A 23,088-nucleotide genomic window follows, 5' to 3' on the forward strand; every position below is an offset into this window, starting at 1 on the left:
TGTCAAGATTACAATAATATCATTATCAGATCTTATATTTCTATCGTCTAAGACACATTGTACCGTATCAATCCACCTATATCTTGGTCTTCCTCTGGGTTGTTTTCCTGCCAACCTGGCAGAGAACACTGGTTTTGCTAATCTTTCCTCGCCCATTCTGTTTAAGTGACCATACCACTTGACATTAGCTCTGCTAATGCATTCTTGGATGCTGACAATGTCAAGTTGTTTCCTAATATCCTCATTTTTAATATGATATTGCCATTGATGCCATCTGTTCACACCTCTAATCTTTCTCAGGACTATCATATCTGCAGTCTCTAGTCTTTGGTCAAGTGTTTTACTTCTGACCCAGCTCTCAGATCCATAAGTCAAAACTGGTTTGAATACTGTCTTGTATACAGCTAATTTAGTGTTCTGACTAATTTCTCTCTTATTCCATATGAATTTATTCAGTTGACTTCCTACCATACCAGCTTTGTTGATTCTGTTGTCTATTTCCATATTTAATTTACCATCTACAGTAAAAATTGTGCCTAAGTAGCTGAAATGTTTTACTTGTTCCACAGGTTCCCCGTTCACAACACAATTGACATTTTCAACAATTCTACCTATTTTCATTGTCTTTGTCTTTTTAATGCTGACCTTCATACCATATATATTACAACAGTTATTCAATTTAGTCAGGGAATCTTGCAAACATCTCCAATTTTGATATCATGTTTAATACCAGTTTCCTTCATAATGTGATCCAAATAGATGATGAATAACAGAGGGGATAATGTGCATCCTTGTTTCACACCAGATTTAACATGAAACCATCTTCCTGTGCTTCCTTCAATTCTAACTGCTGACTTACAACTCAAATACAGACTAAGTATTGCTTGATATAATGCCCCATTGACACCATATAACTGTAGCGTATTGAATAGCTTCTCTCTTTGCACCTTGTCATATGCCTTTTCCAGATCGACAAAACTTAAATACAGATCTTTGTTATATTCCCATGCTTTCTCAACGATTTGTAGTAAAGTGATGATCTGATCCTGACAGCCTCTATTTGGCCTGAATCCTGCTTGTTCTTCATTAAGCTTTTCTTCCACAATTCTTCTCGGCCGTTTCTCAAGTACGCTTGCATAGTTCTTTCCAGGAACACTGAATAGGGAAATGCCTCTGTAATTCTCACATTCAGTTGTATTTCCCTTTTTATATATGGGTAGTATTAGAGCTATACTCCAATCATCCGGAATTCGTCCCTCTGTCCAGGCTTTCTGAACTATGCAATGCAGCCACTGTAAGACTTTTATACCACCATACTTCAGCATTTCTGGTCGAATATCATCTATTCCTGCTACCTTTCCACATTTCAAGCTTTTGATGGCTTTTTCTACTTCAAGTATGGATGTATTCCTGACTGTATGCCTGTTGAGTGTTTTTTACCACTGTGCTATCACTGCTTGTTTCATTTACCAATTTTTTGAAGTAATTACTCCATACTTCAAGGATATCTTTTTCTCCTGTTTTCATGTAACCTTTATCATCTCTAACTTCAACAACCTCCAGAATATTTTGCCACCTTGATATTTATTTTCTATGTTCTTGCCAAAGTCCTCTGATGACTTTTATTTAGCTAGTTTTACACAGTGTTTAGCATTCTTACATTTGTCTCTGTATTCTCTAAGAGCACAAGGTGACTTATTTGCCAGGAACTTTTGATATGCTTTCTTCTTTTCCTTCCCTGCCTCTTTAACTTCCTGTGTCCACCATGTTCTGATTTTTCTATCCTTGTAGACAACCTCACCACATGCCTCTCTGGCTGAACCAATCAGGGTTTTCTTCAAGGCTTGCAACTGAATCTCCAAGGTTTGGTTCCTGTTCTGAAACTCTTTCATTTTTTCTTCAATAATCTTTGTGTATTTTAGTCCACAGTTCACATCTGAGAGCTGGTCAATTTGTATTCGCTTTAAAACTTTCTTACATGTTATTCTTTTCAATATGAAATTCAATTTTATCCTGCTCAAGACTAAATAGTCATCGCTTCCAATTTCAAATCCCCTGTACACTGGTGTCCTGCACTAGGGAGAAAACATCACTATGAACAATAACATAGTCAGTGAGAGTTTTCTTATTCCTTGCCTCTTCTCTCCATGTGAATTTGTGCACATTTTTATGTTGGAACATGGTGTTAGTAATAACCAGTCCATGTCCTGAGCAGAAATCCAACAGGTATTTGCCATTATTATTGACTTTGCTCTTTTCTCCAAATTTTTCCAAAATATTTTTGTATGTCTGACAATCATTTCCCATTCTGCTATTTAGATCCCCAACAAGAACCGACTTTTCCTTTTTCATTGTGTCAGTTGCTTTTTCTAAAGCATCAAAAAATTCCTCCACTTCTACCTTAGTAGAACCTCCTGTGGGACCATAGGCACAAATAAGTCTCGTTGTCCAATTCCCCATTCTGATATTTTCCCACATCACTCTGCTTGAGACCGCCTGCCATTCAAGAAGATTAGCCTTGTATTTTATGTTGAATACTATGGCTACTCCTTCTTTTCTTTGATTGTCATTTTCTGAATATAACATTTTGTATTTATTGTTCAGAAAGTTCTTGCTAGTTTTTGTCTAAGATGAAATATTTACATAATAAATTTATTTTTACTGTGGTATATGTATAATACTATAGTTAGAGAATATAAATGTCAGATCTCTTTAGAGAGTTAGATAATTAACATATAGAATCTATTCTATTGTGTGTGTGTGTGTGTGTGTGTGTGTGTGTGTGTCTTATTATTATGCGACACCTCCATGGAGTCCAAAAACTCATTGAGGGAGAGTGTGCCAACAGCATCGAACGATTGAACCCCTTCCAACTACTAACTGTGCTCAAACTTCCTTAATTTTTGCGTGAGCCATTAGTAGCAGAGGCTCTGCCAATCGACCAACTTTGCTCTAGAGTTTCATTCTATGGAAAAACATAACATTCTAATTTTGAGGTCACTGCACCATTATAGGTACAAATCTGAAACATTCTAATCGACCACTAAAAAAAAAAAAATTCAGTTATTTTATTATTATTATTATTATTATTATTATTTAGGCCTCCAAGGAGGAGTCAAAAGACTCATTGTAGAAGGTCCTTCCTAGGAAACACCAGTCTATCAAGACTCAACGTGGGAGGTCCCTCTTAGGAAACACAAAGTCTATCATACCACTCCTTAAACTCATTGACCGTTATTGCTCTCACCACTTTATCAGGCAATGCATTCCATGGTTCAACCACCCTCCATGCAAAGAAACCACTCCTCATCCTCTTTCTCACAGTTTTCTTTTGTAACTTCCAGGGATGGCCCTTGTCATCACTCCTTCCTCCTGTTCAACCAAGCGAAAGAACTCCCCCAGTGTCAGCCCTGTAACCACCTCTCAACAGTTTAAAAGTCTCAATCATATCATCTCTCCTTCTTCTATCCACCAAACTCTGCAGTTCACATTCCCTCAGACAATCCTCATAACTAACATTGTACAGTCCTGAAACTGTCTTTGTTATCCACCTCTGTACCCTTTCCACAGTTAATTTATCCCCTTCAAATCCTGGGGTCCAAATCTGAGAACAATAGTCTAAGTGCGGTCTGATCAGGGTCTTATACAACGGAATGATAACTCTTTTATGATAACTCTGCAGGTCAGCGTCTTTCTCATTATTGCAGCAATCCTCTGTTATCTTCACCACCTTTGCAATATGTCCCTTGAATTTCAGGTTTCTATCAATCATCAACCCCAGATCTCTTGTCTCCCTTACTTCCTCCAGTATGTCTCCTCCAATAGAGTATGCAGTGTCCCATTGATGTGTTCCCAAACCTCAAGACCTTACATTTTGCTGCATTAAATCGACACTCCCCATTCAGTTACCCATCTGTCTAGCTTATTCAAATCCTCTTGCATGACTACCACATCTGCACTATTACTGATAACCCTTCCCAGCCTCACATCATCCGCAAACAACTGAACATCCCCTCCACCCCTGCAATCCACTGACATTGATGTAAAGGTTGAACAATGTAGGTCCCAGTACTGGTCCCTGTGGGACCCAACTTGTAACCCTCTGCCTCCTTGAAACTTCCCCACCATACACAACTCTGATACCTATCAGACAGCCAATCCCGAATCCAGTTGACCAACTTGACATCCAAACCCATCTGCTGCAACTTAAATATCAGCTTATGTGGCACCTTGTCAAATGCCTTCGCTAAATCCAAGAAAATGACAGTATATGCCTTTCCCTCATCTACTGCTCTTGTAACTTTATTATAAAAGGCTAGCATATTACTAAAACAAGAGCACCCCCCACAAATCCATGTTGACTCTCACAATAACATTACCCTCATCTGCCCAATGTTGTATACGGTCCCTAACTAATTTCTCCAAGATTTGACCCTTCAATTATCCGAACACAGAGTTCGGATAATTGGAGTACTATTAAATGGTGTTTTCCAGAGAAGTCACAGAGTAAGATAAATGTTTAGATTACTGAACTTGTTATCGTACCCTCCAAGTTGACTGTAACTAAATGGTTGGATGTATAGAGTAAGGTGGGGAATAACATAAGTGGTGCAGTTGATAGTTATCAACAACCTGATAATGTTGATAGTTATCAACATTATCAGGGAGTGATGACCTCTGAGTCATTCACATGCTCTCCCCCCCCCCTTCTGCATGCCCCTCTGTAAATTTCCTATTCATTTTTTACTCACGACCATAATCAGCATTACAAAAAATCTGAGTCGTTGTGGTTCAAAAAAACAAACAAAAAAATTAAATCTCTAAAACATCAAAATCATTGCAAAAAAAACAAAAATACACTTCAAAATACGTAACAAAACCTCAGAATTTCTAACAACAAAAACTTCCAGGTTGACTTCACTAACAAAAGGGAATATTTATGTGCACCACCACCTACCGTCATCCAAATCAATATACTGTTTATCATTAATCAACTGGCATCCTCTACAAATTACATCTTATCTTTTGCAAGGAGAGCAAATCCTGTGCCTTTATCAGGTGTACTATCACATGCCAAAAACCTGGCATGTGGTATTATCAGACCTGAAATTCCCTTTATATGATGTGGTCTGGCTCAAGAACTCCTTATTTCATTTCATTACATTTTGTTGCCTCTGCCATTATTCAAACTGACTTCACTAGCCATTTTGACTATCTCTCTGAAAGTCTGTTGCATTCTAACTACCCCCACTAACAGGAATATCCTTTGCAATTTCAATATCCACAATTCTGAATGGCTTCCCTTCTCCAGCTTCATAGTTGAAACTGATGGAGAAGCTGAACTGTTTGCTGTCAGCACTGATTTAACACAAATTGTCCAACTCGTCAGAATTTCAGATAATCCTCTTCATTCTCCCAATAGCTTGGACCCTTTCTTAACCAGCTCTCCTTCCAAATACAGTGTAGATGTTAGATTTCCTCTTGGCAAACCTTACCATAACCTTGTCAATATCTCCTTTGTTACAGATTAGCTGTCTCCGAGTCATTCACAGCCTTGTATCCTGTGGCACTACAACAGTACCAGTTAGGATGACCTATTTCCATGGTTTGATTATTGCTTCAGATTTTCTGATCCTTGCATTTGCTCTGATCTAATAACAGAAATTATTCTCACTGAGATGAGTCCTTTTATTCACCACTCCACCAAAAATGCTCAACCTTTATCCAAACCCTTGCTCTTCAACAACTTTTGCCAAAGTAGTCCAAACCAAAAATTCATCATATACCCAATGGCTCCAGTCGAAACTCCAGCTCATAACAATTTTAAAAAAATTATTAAAAAAAAAAAAATTCAAAGCAGACTTTGTAATTGCCAAATGCACCAAGTTTGTTTCTTATCCTGATAGCAGTTGTACCTTCTGGTCATTTGCCAAGGTTGTGGAATGCAGCTTCTGTCTTTTCATGTTTCCATCTCTCTCCCCTCCTCATGATACAATGGTAACATCTCTCAGAGATAAGGCAGACCTCTTTGCATCAGTTTTTTCCCAAGCCAGAACTCCTCACATCATTCCACAAACTATCCACAGTATGCATCCTCCGAAATTTTGCTAGAAGGACATCAGAAACATCCTCAGCAGCCTTGATGCCATTAATAATAAGTCTTCCCAATGAGTACAACCTTCATTTTCATAAAACACATCAGCAAATTCCTCTCTTCTAACCACTTGTCATAGGTATCAGGGTCTTGTATGGGGTCTGATGTATGTATGTATGTATGTATGTATGTATGTATGTATATAAACTTGCGTCTATGTTTCTATATTCTACATTACTATTATAGAAACATTCTATATCTTATTCTGCAGCTTTTCCCACTTAAGTGGGGTCACTGTTTTTGGTGAGTATAGAAATATTCTATCTCATCTCGTCTTATCTTCCTTTCCCTCTTTTACCCTGCGGTGTCGAGGGTTTATTAATCATCAGACCTCAAGCCATTCACAGGATAAGGTGGTCAGCCCTGCACCCTGGCGTATTCTATGTCTGTAGTGTTGAGCTTTCAAGGCTGGTTTGTTGCTTTGCGGGATAAAAAAACTCCAGGATAAACTGGGGGGAAAACCCTACTATCCACGCCCAAGACCAGCTAACTTGGCTATGGCTGAGGAAGATCCTTCAGCTCCTCACGTCACCAATGGGAATCGAACCTAGGACACTCCTTCCCCAGGCATATAGTTGTGAAGTGCACAGCCACTAGGCTAACCGTACTGACTCTATAATATTATTATAGAAATATATAAAATGTTGTGTCTATAATAATAGAATTGAGCATTATTGTAGTATTGAGCTGTCTTAGTATCATGTAACCTCTTGAGTTTGGATGTAACCTCTTGTTAAAGGAGGATGAAATATAATGCAATGCAAGGGCGGTTTTTTTTTTTTTTTTTTTTTTTAATTTTTTTTTTAGTATGAATTTTTGATAAAGAATTTGAGAGACAGAAGCTCATTGTGAATAAGAAAATTTTGACTAGATACAGCATTTTTATAAATTAGTGGAATTCAGAAACCTGGAATTACTTATGCTAAAAATGTTGAAATCCTGGAACTTAACTGTACACCATTGAAATATGTATTGCTGATATTGTTAAATAATTTGTATATGAAACAAGCCTCACTTTATTTCTAATTATTGATTGTATGGAATCCTAATTGATTTGAAGTAATACTTTATTCTTTGACTATAATTAGCAGAGAAGAAAAGTGATTTGGAGCATTTAGTCATGAAAGCAATTTGTTACTTCATTGTATCCTTACATATACAATAATATCAAACTACTAACTGACACTAATAGTGTCGGATGGTAGTTTACAATTTTTAGTTTTTCACAGATCGCTACTTATCGCCATCACATTCAAAATGTAACCTTTATGACCTTAATTACATTGTGCTCATAATGTTCTGCTAAAGACCTTCTTCAGCAAGAATTGAATTATATCAAATCGGCCATTTTTGTAAAATGGTTTTAATAAGTTATGAAGAAATGAGGCTACTATTCTCTAGATCTACTGAGATATCTGATTCCACTTCTGTATATTAAAGTTATTTCTGAACGTACTTGCTAAAGCTCTAAGGAACATTGTCATGTTCTTTTGTCCTATCAGGAAAATTTCTTATTTCCTTTACAGGTGTCTGCCAGATCCCTTGTTCTTGTGGTTTGTTTTACTGTGGGCAGTCTGGTAGATTTTCAGACATCTCTCATGAGGAATATAAGTCATACATCCAGTATCATAAAGTGGAGCAGTCTGGTCTAGCAGAACATCTCAACTAAACATAGGGTTCTTTGGAAGAAAACTAAGCGCTTAACTAAAACCCTATGTTTAGTCTTTGTATAACCAAAGACCACCAGTTATACAAACAGCTGCAAGGCGTTTCTTCACTGTCCAAATTTAAACAGCTGTGATGGTCTTTGGTTATTCTCTTTATGGGAAATACAGTGGCATCTCGCTAATCTGCACCTCATTAGTCCAAACCCTCCTGTAATCCGAACTGCGGTTTGAAAGAAAAAAAAGTTTTATTTGTTACGTATTATTATTTTGTGTACTATTATTTTATTATTACAGTACAGTATTTTTTCATTCTGTCGATTATACTGGAGGCCTATTTTGATGTATTGTATGTTCACAATACATCAAAATTTGCTCTTTTATACTGTACGAAATTTGCTATTTTATACAGTACATACTGTATTGTCAGCATGAATCACAAATATACACAAAAAGAGGAAATTGAAAACATGCATAATTTGGTTTAAAATATAAATCCAGATGTTGAAATTTCACAAACAGATGTTATGGAATGGATTACAGGTAGAACCGAAAGTGAATTCGAAATCAAATCAGATGCTTAAATTATAAATATGACTCTACAGAATGAATTAATAGACGATGATGACAATAAAGAATTTGAAGAAAAAAAAAGTAAAACATGAAGAAGCAGTTGACAGTTTTAATGTGTGTATAGAATGGGCTAAGCAGAATGATACGCCATTCCACAAAATTTTATTGCTAACGCAGCTCCGAGAAGAAGCATTCGAAAAAAGTTTAGCTTCCAAGAAGCAAAAGAAAATCAGTGACTTTTTTACAAAGAAATAAAAACTTTTTTTTGTGTTATTTTGTGAAACTTTTTTTTGTGTTGTGTACAAGAAAGTGATATTTTTACGCAAATTAAGTTACGTACTGAACTATGCAATTTTATTAAATCAGAATTCTCAACAATACAGTACATACAAACTAAATTTTTTACTAAAATCAGCTTGTGTACTGTATTATTTTTTGTTTTACATTACAGTAGCTCTTTTTCTATCAGTTAATGTATTTACAAAATTAAATTGATGTACCATTAGAATCTGATTATATTTGTCTTAAACGCTAGTTACTGTTGTCTCTTTGGGGAAAATTCGCTAATTCAAATGAGCACAGTTTTTATTAGTTCGGTTTAGCAAGATACCACAGTATTATTGTATCAATTTTTAAATTCTTGATTATTATCTTCATATATATTTACATCCTGTTTGTAAAGCTCGTGTGTCAGAAAAACTGAAGATCTCTATTTATAGAAAACCCACACATACCAACAGATACCTTCTTGTGCAATCACATCATTATCAGCCCAAAAATCTTGGCATTATTTCTACTTTGGGTTAATGTGCTTGCTCTTTCCCTACTCCATGAAGAACAGATCACTAAAGAACTACAGTTTCTTTTTACCTTTCAGAAAAACAGCTATCCTAAACAGACTGTTTGTAAGCTGCTTTTTAAACCACCTGCTCACAGTACTGAAGATGATACTGATGTAAAAGGCTTTATATCTCTACTGTATATATAAACGTATATCAACTTCATTTCACCAAAGTTAGCTAAAATTCTCAAGAAATTGAAAATCCACACTTGTTTTACTTCTCTTTCCAAACTCTGTTCCTTACTCACTTACTTATACCAAAACACAACAGCCTAAAGTATAACTGCAATATGTTCTATTTTCATCAGCAAAATCCATTCAATTGCATATGGAAGAACATGTGAGTGACATCACATATGGCAGAACTAGAGCCAGCACACTATCAGATTATGTTCCTAATTCTGCTTGTACTAACAAGGAAGAGTATGTTATTCATTGAATGATCCAAAACAAATCGGAAAACATTTTTTAGGTGGAATGATGAACTGGAGAGAATTTTGGAATCAACAGAAATTATCTGTAATCTGGTCCATCTTAAATACTAATCATAGCTATAACCTATCAGATTGTCCCTCTTCAGCTATCCAATTTTGGCATACACCAGATCATGCCTGCGTGAACATGCCCAACAACTATGGCATCCAGAACAGCTTCACATGTCAGCAGTACATTTGCAAATTGATTTATAGCTGCCTCTTATGATGTATATTTTGTATATCTCTTTTCACATTATGCACCTGGTGAAGTTTTCTAAGAAAAACAAAAGTAGTTGTGCACTCGCATAATAAATAGTATTTTGTTTTTTCTATTTTAGTATCTCTCAGCTTCTAGTCATTAATTTTTTTTAATCATATATAATTTTTTTTTTTACTCACAATCTGCTGTCTGGCTTATGCTGTAGTTGCACTTAACTTACTGAGGATGTCTTTTTAATACTTAGGCAAAAATTTTTGATTAAATTTGATTCCATGTAAGAATGATTTTTTTTCTTTTAATTTCTACAAACATGAACAGCATATGTACCTATTTTAAAACAATACCTTAAGTTCAAGCATGCAGCAGGTGTATGATTAAAATTTGCTACTGTTTTTCTGCACATGATTTAAATTTAATATTGAAACGCTTGCAACTTAACCATGGAACACAATATTGGTACTGTTTTCTCAAATCATTATGTGAATGCATAAATTGTGTGTATATTGTATATCACATGTAAAGGATACTACTATAAATGCAATTATTTATCAAATGTAATATTGTATAGAAAAATGGTATAGTTTTGCTGTTTTGTTTTGCACATTTATCGCTATGCTTGTTTTACGTGATTAATCATTGATGTTGCAGTAATGCCCAGTATTTGTTGAATATTTTACATTTTGCAAATTTCGAATCTTATAAATTATTTGAAATATTGCTTTTTTTAAATTTTATTCATGGTTGAAACTGTACTTTTTCAATATTTTAAGACTTCATAATATGAAATATAGTAATCTGCTGTTTCTTCAATCTTCAAAACAACAACCCTTGAATTAACTGACATGTGCACATCAACCAACATCTGGTAGAGTACCATGTAATTGTACTTCAGTTATCAAAACATTTAATTATCTGATCTTGCTGTTCTGATAATTGAAGTACCTATAGAAACGCAGTGAGTTTTGGTATGCTGTTGTGCAGGGTAAGGGGAAGCTTTTTTGTGATGTGTTGCTTGTTATGATGCATGCAACAAGAAATTTTCTGTTTCAGCAAACCAATACTGAATCATAAGCAAATATTCAATGCATCCTTACTAGATATATCAGATGTTTTGTGGATTGCTGATTTTCCAAACTAAATTTTGTCTTTTTTGACTTCATATTGATTGATAGTGACTCAGATATATAATTTTCGAAAGATTATATTATTTGAGTGTAAATTTATTCTTGATGAAGTATCTCATTTTTAGTCACTTGCCAGCTACAATGGGATTCCATTTTGTGATGATATGCTGAAATGGTCATAAGTCAGAAATGACTATGTTATATGTGTGTGTGTGTGTGTGCAGAAAAAAAAGGTGCAACATAGTGAGGGCTGAATAGCTCTGTGAACAATGTTCCAATTCTTGTATTGGGATGATTTTTCTGAGTACATATTTATGGTGAATGTAACAAAAATTTGGCCTTTCTGGTTCTGTCTTGCATTCCTTAAAGTGTGCAGCATTGGTAAGAGAATAAAAAAAAAAGTAGTGTAAATTACCACAATAAAATAAGTAGCTCAATTAATTTTCTTATCATATTAAAAATGTAGTTAAGAGTAGAATGTATAGATTAAAAAAAAAAAATCATTCCTCACTTGTCCTATGTAGTCCATTCATGACTGAAAGCCTATTTTTAATATCAGGGTTAATATCCTAAAAATCAAGCCAGGCCTGATTATTCTTCATAATGTTTACCTTTTGAAAGATTTCAAAAATACCATAACTGTTAATTATCACAAAATAAGTGACCAAAATAATAATAATAAACCTCTTGTATCTTGCATGGACATTTAGTTATGTCTTTTTCCTTACTTTGTGAAAGTTATTATGTAACTTCATTATAGTAATCATGTAAAAGTACAATAATCATACTGTATTTATATTACAATATATAATCTACAAATTTATTGATCAATTTTCATACACTACTCAACATATTGAATTATTTTGATACAGTCTTAATATGTGAATTTTTGCTCAAGTTTTTTTTCCTCCCTTTCCAGGATCATTGGAAGTAATAGAAGTTACTAGTTGTGAGGGTGAAGCAGTTGTAAACAACAGAAAATCGAAATTGATATTTTTTTATGAGTGGGTGATTAAGATGAAATGGATAGGTAAGTTTTTATTTAAAAAGATATTGTTAAAGAGTATGTAGCGTCCTTAAGTTTGATATTTATTAAGTATCTGGCTGCTAACATGCTGGCGATACATTGCACATGGCTTGTCAGTTTAACCTACACATCCTCCCTGATGTAGCTAGTTTTCATAAACAGATCTCTGGCAACTAGAGTGAGCATATTTAGCAGAAATGCTAATCTCCCTTCTCCTGATGTTTAGATTATTCAGAAATCTGAGATATTCAAGCCTCTATCCCCCCCCCCCCAGTTTTACATGCACTATAATCCAAAATTGAACCTATTATCTCAATACTTTCATATCCATCTGGCACCTATCCAAAGCATGCATTTTGAACATTTTAAAATGAAGATCTGCCATCAAACTCCTGTTATTATTTATTTAATGTTTAGCTAAGAAGAATACATGCATATGCTACTACACACACAAAAAACATTGATATTTTTTGTGTATGTGGTAGAAGACAACAAAATGCATCAAATAATACAATAGTGTGAAGTGACACTGTAGTCATATATACATATAAAAATATTCAAATAAGCTTAAAATTAAAATTGAATGTCTAAGTTTGACAACCAGTCAACAGCATCAGTAGAAACTGTTATAAAGTCAGTTACTGGTCCCATGAAGGCTCTGTGAGGACAGTCAAATGTGATATGTTGTATAGTTTGGTTATCATCACCACAGTCACAAGATGTGTTTGGTCTTATTCCCCAAGTAAATAAGGAAGCTCCACAGCTACCATGGTTGGTGTGAACTCTATTTAGGGAGGTCCATATTTTTCAAGGTAGGTTGAACCCTGATGGAGGGCTGTTTGGGCTAAAGACAGTCTTTAGCCCAAATATTTAGTGGTTTTTAACACTTCAGCTGCGTTTGCTAACGCCTTGCACATAGGGGATAAGTATATGTGTTGTTTCTTCTGTATTTGAAGAGGATGCTGAAGCACGACTACTTAAAGCTATTTTTATGAAGGAATTCTTATAACCATTGGATATGAAGGTGGAATTAATATATTGCAATTCTTTTTGTAATAGTTCTTCTGAAGAACAAAAGGAGTGGGCTCTATGAACCAGTGTTTTTATAGTACCAGCCTTTTGACTGGAATGGTGATGTGATTCAGCATGGATGTACTGGCCTATATGAATCTCCTTTCTATAGACTGTGAATTGTAGGTTACAATCTGGTTGGCCAAGAATTAAGAGGTCTAGAAAGGCTAACTGCTTATTTACTTCAAGGGTGAACTGGATCCTTGGATGAAGTGCATTTATTTTTGAGAGAAACTTGTAATTCTTCCAAAGTGCCCTTCCATATGGCAAAAATGTCGTCCACATATCTGAACCAAAGGTTAGGTCTGGGTGAAATGTTGTCAAAGATACATTGTTCAAAGTGCTCCATGAAGTAGTTGGCAATAGTAGGAGATATTGGATTACCCATTGCTGTTCCTTCGATTTGTTGGTATAACAAGTCATACTCCGCTAACAGAATATTCGTAAATAGAGAAACAACATCTAGACTAATCATAATCTTCGAATCATCTAGATGAAGATCGGAAATTTTATTTCTGAAATCCAAAGAATTTTTTATATACGTAGCAGTTCTTCTAGTTGAAGAAGTGAGTAAATTTGATAGAAATTTTGAAATTTTTTGTGAGACAACCTATATACAGTCTATAACAGGTCTTAATGGAATTCCTGGTTTATGTACTTTTGGAAGACCATATAATCTAGGTGGGCACCTGAAGGAATTTTTTTTTTTTTTTTTTAACTCTTCATCCCATATCAGATATTATTATCTGAGACCTCCAGGGAGTCAAGGACTCATCGAGGGAGGCTGTAAATTATCCAACCCAGCTATCATACCTTCCCTTAAATTCATTTACACTAGATGCACTCACCACCCTCTAAAGGCAAATTATTCCACTCACTCACTGTTTTCTGAGAGAAAAACCTAGCTCTTACCCCTCTCTTGACTGAGAACAACCTTAACTTCCATGGATGCCCCCATGTTCTCTCCCTGCCTTCCATATAATGAAAAATTTCTTCGTTTGAAATGCTATAACATCCATTCAAAAGTTTATAGACCTCTATCATATAACCCATCTTTTTCCTGTTAACCAGAGTCTGTAATCCACATACTCGCAATCTGTCCTCATAATCTAAATCCTATAATCCCGATATAATCTTTGTAACTCTTCTTTGCACCCTTTCCACAGCTTCTTTATCCTCTTGAAATCCTGGAGACCAAATCTGCGCACAGTAATCCAAGTGTGGTCTTATCAAAGCCTTATAAAGAGGCAAAATTACTTCTTTATCCTTACATGTCAAGGTTCGCTTCAGCATAGAAATTATCCTCTGAGTTGTATTTGCAACTTTTGCTATGTGACCTTTGAACTTTAAATTCTTATCCACCAATACACCAAGATCCCTTGCCTCTTCAGTTTCTTGTAGCATAATCCCACTAATATAATATGCTGCTGGATCTCTAATCATGCCAAAGTGCATAATTTTACACACTAACATTAAACTGAGAGTCATTTTTGTTTGCCCAGATTTCCAGTCTATTCAAATCATTTTGTAATTGCTGAATATCGGTAGCATCCCTGATTGCCCTGCCTATCTTCGCATCATCAGCAAACAATTGCAAATCTGATGATAGCTCTTGCTTGAAGTCATTAATGTATAGATTGAATGATAATGGCCCAAGGACTGAACCCTGAGGTACATCACTGGTTACCTTAAATCTGGTAGATTCACATCCACTGTATACCACTTTTTGATATCTGTCAGTTAACCATCCCCTGATCCAAGTCAATAGATTATGTTCCAATCCCATATTCTCCAGTTTATGCAACAGCCTATCGTGTGGTATCCTATCAAATGCCTTAGAAAAATCCAACATTATCATAGTGTATCCATTTCTTTTATCCAACTTGGCTGTAACATTGTTATAAAATATGAGCAAATTGCTAAAACATGACCTTCCTTTAGTAAACCCATGCTGTTCCCTGCAGAGTATCGAATGATTGTCTACCCATTTCTGTATGCAAGTTCTTACTAACTTCTCTAAAATCTTCACTACCACACCAGAAATACTAATAGGTCGGTAGTTAGACACATCAGTTTTTGCACCACCCTTGTGCAATGGAACTATATTACATTCCTTCCATTCCTGTGGTATCATTCCTGAGCTGAGACTCAAGTTATACAAATGTGTGAAAGGTCTAGCCAATTCAGCTGAACATTCCTTTAACAAACAGGCAGATGTCCCTATTGACAAATTCTTATCCAGGTTATGCAAAAGCTCTTCAACCTCATTTTCATGAACCTCTATCTCTTCATTCAACGTAGCAGTAGCACTGTGCACCATACTACATACACCTGGTTGATATATCTTTTGCAAAGTGAGCACTCATTAACTGAACAATCTCCTTAGCTTCCGACACTCTTGTACCATCTGCATTCAATAAAGTTATTCTTCCACATTCATTCTTTCTTTTGTTTACGGCATAATGATAAAATTCTTTTGGATTGCCTTTAGCTTGCATGGCCAATTTCTTTTCATATTCCGTTTTAGCTTTTCTCACGATACTCGTTAATTTTCTGGCCTGAGTTTTATATATTTCATAACTCCTCTCACTCTTATTCTCACAATACTCTTTCCACATAATCTTCTTCTTGTAGATTTCTAGCTTAATAAGCCTGCACATCCATTTCACACCCAACCTATTTACTCTTCGAACACTAGGGATACATTCAGATACCGCCTTATTCAGGCACTTCTTCAAAGATTCCCATGCATTACTGACATTTTTTCCATTCAGTAACTGATACCATGGGACCAAAGATAATATTCTTCTAAGTTGATCATAATTTCCAACTTTGTAATTCAGCATGTAGCCTGATTTAATCGGAGTTTCAATACAAGTAGATACTTCCCAAGAAAGAACAGCATAATCACTGTCACCAATTGGTGGTAAAATAGCTATATCCTTGACAGAGATCCCTTCTGACGCTATGAGCAAATCCAACACTCTTTGACCTTGAGTTCCTTCTTTCACATGCTGCTTGAGAAAGTTATCCTACAACAATTCAATAAATTCCTGTTCTTTCTGAACATGAGATTTCTCTTCTACCCAATCAATGTTTGGAAAATTAAAGTCACCCATAATGATCATTCGCTTGGTACCCATAAGGCTAAATTGGTGATGCATTTCTTCATCCCCTACAACTGAGCTGTCAGGTCTGTAGCAACACCCCACCATATATTTCATTCTGTTAACCTCCACTTCACACCAAATAGACTCGACGCTACATGGGACATTGATACCATCATTGTTTTTTTGTATTTCTACCCTAACTGGACTTAAGTCATCTGATCTCATTAGTAGCACTCCTCCTCCTCCTCTTCTGTCATTCCTAAAAATAGTATATCTGTTACACTCGATCCCACTTACCATATCTGATTCTGATAGCCAGGTTTCACTAATGCCAACAATCTTAGGCCACATCGTATTCAATAAAGCAACAAACTTAATCCCTTTTGTTTCTAATGCTCCTGGCATTTGTGTATAGACATAATAAATTACAACCTAGCCTATTCTTATAATTAGATATGCAATGTATTTGGTCTTCTTCTAGAATTTTCTCTTTTCCCTCCCCAGACATACTTAAAAGGTCCGAACCCAAAGCATATTTTCCCACTCCTACGCCACATACATAACCATGTTCAAAGGCATTTATATCTTTATCACGTTTGTATACCATAGCTGAACTTTCACACACATTTTTCCCATTCCTCCCTTAATGTTCTAGTTTCCCTGACTCTGCATTAAGTCTCATACCAAGAAGTAACTTTTCCAGGCTTCTGGAAAAATATATATCTTTTATATATTATCTATAAAAGCATTAAGTATTTTTATTTGACTAGTAGTAGGATCCGAAGTGAGGGGCCTATAAGTCGAATAGTCGTGGAGTAACACTGACATTTTTCTCTCATATTCTCTTCTGATTTGAATGACTACAGCCTTCCCTTTGTCAGCATTCCTAATAATTAGGCTCTTGTTATTCTTCAACAATTTCAGTGCTTTTTGTTCAGCGTACGATAAGTTTGGCTGAGGAGGCTTGGCATTAAAAAGAATTTTTGCACATTCGAATCTTCTCCTGTTAGTTGTTTTTTGGGGTAAGGATTGAATACCTCTGTCTATGCTATAGAAAAAAACTATTATGGGTACCTTATTCGGAGCAATGGCGAAATTATGACCTTTTGACAAAACAAAACGTTCACTGTCTGTTAGCTGGCAGCCAGACACATTAATCACTACGCTATCTTTATCACAGACAATATTGCTAGATTTGGGATGGCTCACCAGTGAATCAAACTTCTAATAATACAGGATTTGAAAATTTATTGGGCATGAAAGATTTCAGCTGTCATTTAATCGGGTATTTCAAGTACACAAGTACTCTTGATGCGTGGCTATTAAGCAAAATTGATCCCATTCTGTTAATTTTTTTTCTTTCTAAGTAGACAGCCTTTTGAAAATGAAAACTATTTTTTTGTTTTTTTCCCCCTTGTATCTTTCAGTACATTCAGTACAGACAAATTCATTGCAGTTTGAAGTAGAGGTATGTGGGCACATTTCAAATGGGGAATTAGATATTCAAACTCTATGCCTATGTTTCCACAGAAGGTTGTACAGAAGTGGAGAAATTTTTTGAATCATTAGCAGCTGATAAATAAAGTTGGTCCTTGTTAGACATCTAAACAGTGTAAGAATAATCCTAGGCATGTGGAAATGTCCTGGAAAATTCTGAAGAAATGGCAAGGCCAATAATTAGTGGCGGCAGGATTTCTGTTCAGGACATAGAGTAGTCATCACCAACACCATGTTTCAGCAAAAAGATGTGCACAAAATAACATGGAGAGAAGAAAGTCTTAACTGTTATTGATAGCAATATCTTTACATTGTTTAAGTGGGAATATCAGAATACAGCTGTACAGAGGTAATTTGAAATTGCAAGTGATCATCACTTGATTCTAAGCAAAGTAAAAATAAATATCAAAGAAAAATATTTGCAGGTTTTTTTTAATTAGTTCAGCAGCTTTAGGAAGTTAACTTTAGAATCAGTTTTATAAATATTATTCACGAAAAAAATTCATGCAAACAAGAAACAAACCTTGCAGTTTTCAGTGTCATACTCTGAAAAAAATTTGAGTAATTCAGTTAAAGAGGTATGTTAGCGATATTATTTGCAAGGTTAGAAAATCAGAACTCAGGTTGACACAAGAAATTAGAGGCAGTTGAAGAAGAGAAGGAAGTATATCAAAACTTGCATGCAAGTAAGCAGATGCTCTGAGAAAAAACAGAAAAATGCAGGCAAGCTAAGCTATGTGTGAAAGTTGCTAAACAAAAATTAATAGAGAGACTTATGTTAGAATATACTTGTCATGTATATTCAAGCAAAGTATCTCAGGGAGGGAAGAAGCTTCAAAATGAAGGGAAGAGCATTGTGAAAGGAATCGATGATGATAAAGATGATTTTAAAAACTGAAAATAGATATTCTTGAGTCTGGAGTAATTACTTTGAAAGAATGCTAAATGAAGCAAGAAGTGACAGATTAGTGGAATGTAATCAGGAGAACATATCAATACTTTAAATAGAAAAGGCCATCAGAAATTTTGAAATGTATAGAAGTGGTGCAATAATGATATTCTACCAGAAATGCTCAAATATGGAAATATAAGTTTTTGAATACTACATTGCATAATTCAGGCCTTGCCAAATTCATGAGAACAGCTAAAAAGAAATACTTTTATTCTCCTGAGAAATTATCATCCAAATTTTCAGTGCGATTGATTTAATTTGAATTACCTCTGTCATTGCAGGAATTAGCAGAGAACATATGCTAGCTGTTAAATAAGCAGAATAATTTTGAATGTCAGTTCAAGGAAAGGGCTCTGATATCATGCTGCATCAACTCTTTGTTCAGCACTTTCTTCGGCAAGTTAATATTCTCACTTTTAAATGAAAATGTATAAATACTGTCAAAGCCACTAATTATTTTTATTTTATAGAGAATTGACATGCTACTTAATCTACAGGGTAGAAAGAAACAATCCATAATTTCTCTTTTATTACATAAAAGTAATCTTTTTACAGAACATCCAGATAAATCTCTGAAATCATTGCTGCAAGTGTAAGTTGAAGTGAACTTCAATAACATTAATTTAAGCCTTTACGGTTGGTACTTATTTAATTAGGCAATCAAACTCTAACCGTATATGGTTAGAGTTTGATTGCCTAATTGTATGGTTTCACTCCAGAGTAATGAAACCTCTAGAAAAATGCCATCCAAACTCCATGTCTTTTCCTTACCATTCTGGTATTACTTTTCTATTGCATCTCATAATAGTAGTTTACTTGTCTTGCATAGTAATTCTTGCACTGTGCAGATCTGAGACCTGTGCGCCTCACCAATAATTCAGTAATTACGAGTATATGAAATTGGGATGTTGTGATTTTTTTTTGGAGCTAATTTAAGTTTTTAATAACGTTATCTAAAGTGCGTTTATTTCGATTTTCTTTAATAGTACTCGGATTACTAAAAATAAAGAGCCAAAGGCTTCAAATCAGCAATGCAAATTATACAAATTAAGTGGATATTAAATCCAACGTAATTTCAAAGCCAGCTACAGAAACTATAGAAGTTTTGTGTAAAATTTTGACCAGAGAGCTTACGGGAATATGCCCACCGCCATACTAGGAGTTGCCCTAGCCAAGCCTAATAGGTGAAATGAATGCTAAAGAGCCCATATATTCGCCTCCTATTGGTTCATTTTGATGAGGTTTCACTGACCTGACAGCTGTTTCAAACTCATTGGTTTTCGTCAGGGATCAGGCAGAAACCTAAGAGAGCAAAAACTCTCAGTACTAAGAAACTTGAAGTGTTGGAGAGGTGTATTTTCTGTAAGTGAACTCTCAGTCGGTGCATAAAGTATTTCCTAAAAATAAAGAGCCGAACGCTTCAAATCGGTGATGCAAAATTATACAAATTAAGTGGATGTTAAATCCAACATCATTTCAAAGCCGACTACAGAAACTATAGAAGTTTTGTGTAGAATTTGACCAAAGAGCTTATGGGAATACGCCTGCCACCATACTATGAGTTGCCCTAGCCAAACCTAATAGGGGGCATGAACGCTAAAGCGCCCATATATTCACCTCCTATTGGTCCATTTTGATGAGGTTTCACTGACCGACAGCTGTTTCAAACTCATTGGTCTATAGTTGGTCAAGAGCAAGGAATCTGGTAAACACCTGGATAATTAAGATGTGGAAGCTTGTCCTTAGGAGAAGTGAGAAAGGTAGAGATTTTTCTGAATGATTGAAAGGCAACAAAAATATTCAGTGGTTTTAAAACTTTTGCTATATGTTCACTAATGCCTTGTACATAACAGATAGGAATGCACATTTTTTCTTCTGTATTTGAAGAGGAAGACATATTAAAACTACTCAAAGTTCTTTTGATGAAGGAATTCTTCTGTCTGTTAGATAGAAAGGAAGAAGTAATATATTGCAGTTCTTTCTGTAATAGATCGTCTAAAGAACAAAAAGAGTGGGCACGATGAACCAGTGTTTTAATAGTTCCTCCTTCCACATCTTAATTATCCAGGTGTTTACCAAATTCCTTGCTCTTGTGGATCATCTTATTTCAGACAAACAGGAAGATCTGCCTCTATTCGGCTAGAAGAACACCAGTCTTATATTCAATACCTTGAACCTGAACAGTCTGGACTTGCAGAACATGCCATCATCACTAGACATAGAGTTCATTGGAAAAAGACAAAAGTCCTTCACAAAAGTCTGTTCCTCGTGGAATGGCTTTATAAAAAAAAAAAAAAAAAAAAAAAGCATGTGAAACTTTACTTCACTCGCCCAGCTTAAACAGATCTGATGGTTTACATCTATCCCCTTTATGGGAGATAGTACTTTATAATTCATCTAATCTTTCCTAACTTTTTATTGTATATATATATATTTTTTTCTTTTTTTTTTTTTTTTTTTTTTGTTAGGAAATTTATTGACCTTTTTAGTTATCTTACACTAGCTGCGCTTAGGTGGCACTTTTTGGAATTGTCAGTTATTGTTTAATTTGAGCTTAAAATGTACTGAAGATGCCTGTGACACACAGACGAAAATTATACTATTAAATAATATTTTTACATGAGTTTTTCCATTATTAATTTTATATTTAATACCCCCATAGTTTTCATCAGGGAACTTGGGTGAACAGTACAAAGTCAACTACTGGAACACATACCAGCTGAACAGAAGCAGAATTCAAGATTGGTACTATCAACATAAGAAGCATCATTGGAAAAGAAAGGGAACCACTGGCAGAATAATTGTATAAGTACCAGATCGACATAATGGGCATGGCTGAAACAAAAAAGACAAAAACAGGTGAGGTCTTTCTAAGCAACAAATACAAAATATTATATTCAGGCAATAACAGTCAGAGAAAAGGGATTTGTGCCTACGACCCAACAGAAGGATCTACTGAGGAAGAAATGGAGCAATTTTTTGAAGCATTAGAGAGAAGCAATTGAAAATGTACACAATGAAAAAAGGAAAAGTTGGTCCTTGTTGGAGATCTAAACAGCAGAGTAGGAAACGATTACCAGACATAGAAATGTTTTGGGAAAATTTAGAGAAAAGAGCAAATCTAATCATAATGGTAAGTACCTGCTGAATTTCTGTTCAGGACATGGACTAGTTAACACCCCGTTCCAATATAAAAATGTGCACAAATTCACATGGAGAAGAACAAGCAAGAGATAAGAAAGTCTTATTGACTGGTATTGTTGATAGTACTGTTTTCCCACTGTTTCATGATACAAGATTATATACAGGATTTGAAATAGGAAGTGATCATTATTTTGAGCAGGATAAAATTAAATTTCATATTGAGAAGAGTGTGCAAGAATTTTTTTTTTTTTTTAAATGAATAAAGGTTAAGCAGTTTTCAGAGGTGAATTGCAGACACAAATACACCATTATTCAAGGGGGAAAAAAAAGAGAGAGGTTGAATACTAAAACCAAACCTTGGAGACTCAGTGGCAAATGGCAAACCCAGAAGAAAACATTGATTGATTCAACCAGAGAGGCACATGGTGAAATGGTCTGTAAGGATAGAAAAATCAAAACTCCATGGTGGACTCAAAGTTAAAGAGACAATCAAGGAAAAGAAGAAAGCTTATTGAAAGTTTCTGGCAAGTAAGTTAGTTTGTGCTCTTGGAGAATTCAAAGAAAAATATGGAGACAAAGCACTGTGTAAAACTAGCAAAATAAGTCATAGAAAATAAACATTAGAAAAGTGGGAAAAATATTCTGGAGGCTATTGAAAAAACTTGTAATAGAGGAAAGAGTACTGTAAAAGAAATCGGAGATGATAATAGTGACAACTAAAAATAAAGATATAGATGTCTGGAGTAATTATTTTTGAAAGACTGCTAAATGAAACAAGCAGTGTTAGCATGGTGGAGAAAACTCCCAACAAAAATGCAGTCAGGAATACATATCCAATCTTGAAGAAGAAAAAGCTATCAGAAACCTGAAAGACAGCTGGAGTGGATGAAATTGGATCAGAAATTCTTAAATATAGAGGTATTAAAGTTTACAGTGGTGGCACTGTATAATTCAGAAGGCCTGGTTAGAGGGTTGCATTTCAGTTGATGGGAGTAGATCTGTAATATATTACCCATCTGTTAATAATAATAAAAAAAAAAGGAAATTAAACTGAATATGAGAATTGGAGTTATTTCCCTTCTGAATGTTCCTGGTAAGATCCATGCAAGTATACTTTAGAAATGGCTAAGAAAAATTGTGAAAGGAAATCTTGGAGAACAAGTTGGATTCAGACCAAATAGGGGTTATCAGGATCAGATTTTTCTTTAAGACAAATAGTTGAGAATTCTTGAATA

General features: G+C 35.1%; 1 protein-coding gene across 1 annotated transcript in view; it reads left to right on the forward strand.

Moving 5' to 3' along the window:
- The window catches only part of LOC150102513 (activator of 90 kDa heat shock protein ATPase homolog 1), a 173,536-nt gene that overhangs the window by 58,318 nt on the left and 92,130 nt on the right, over positions 1-23,088 (forward strand). The window contains exon 3 of the mRNA XM_090399806.1: positions 11,972-12,082. Within this exon, the coding sequence (XP_090255932.1) occupies positions 11,972-12,082 (111 nt within the window). The remainder of the gene's footprint in view (positions 1-11,971; positions 12,083-23,088) is intronic.

Source organism: Typopeltis vanoorti, chromosome 10 (assembly GCF_054136105.1).
Source record: "Typopeltis vanoorti isolate ZY-2024b chromosome 10, IOZ_Tvanoo_1.0, whole genome shotgun sequence".
Classification (NCBI taxonomy): Eukaryota; Metazoa; Arthropoda; class Arachnida; order Uropygi; family Thelyphonidae; genus Typopeltis; species Typopeltis vanoorti.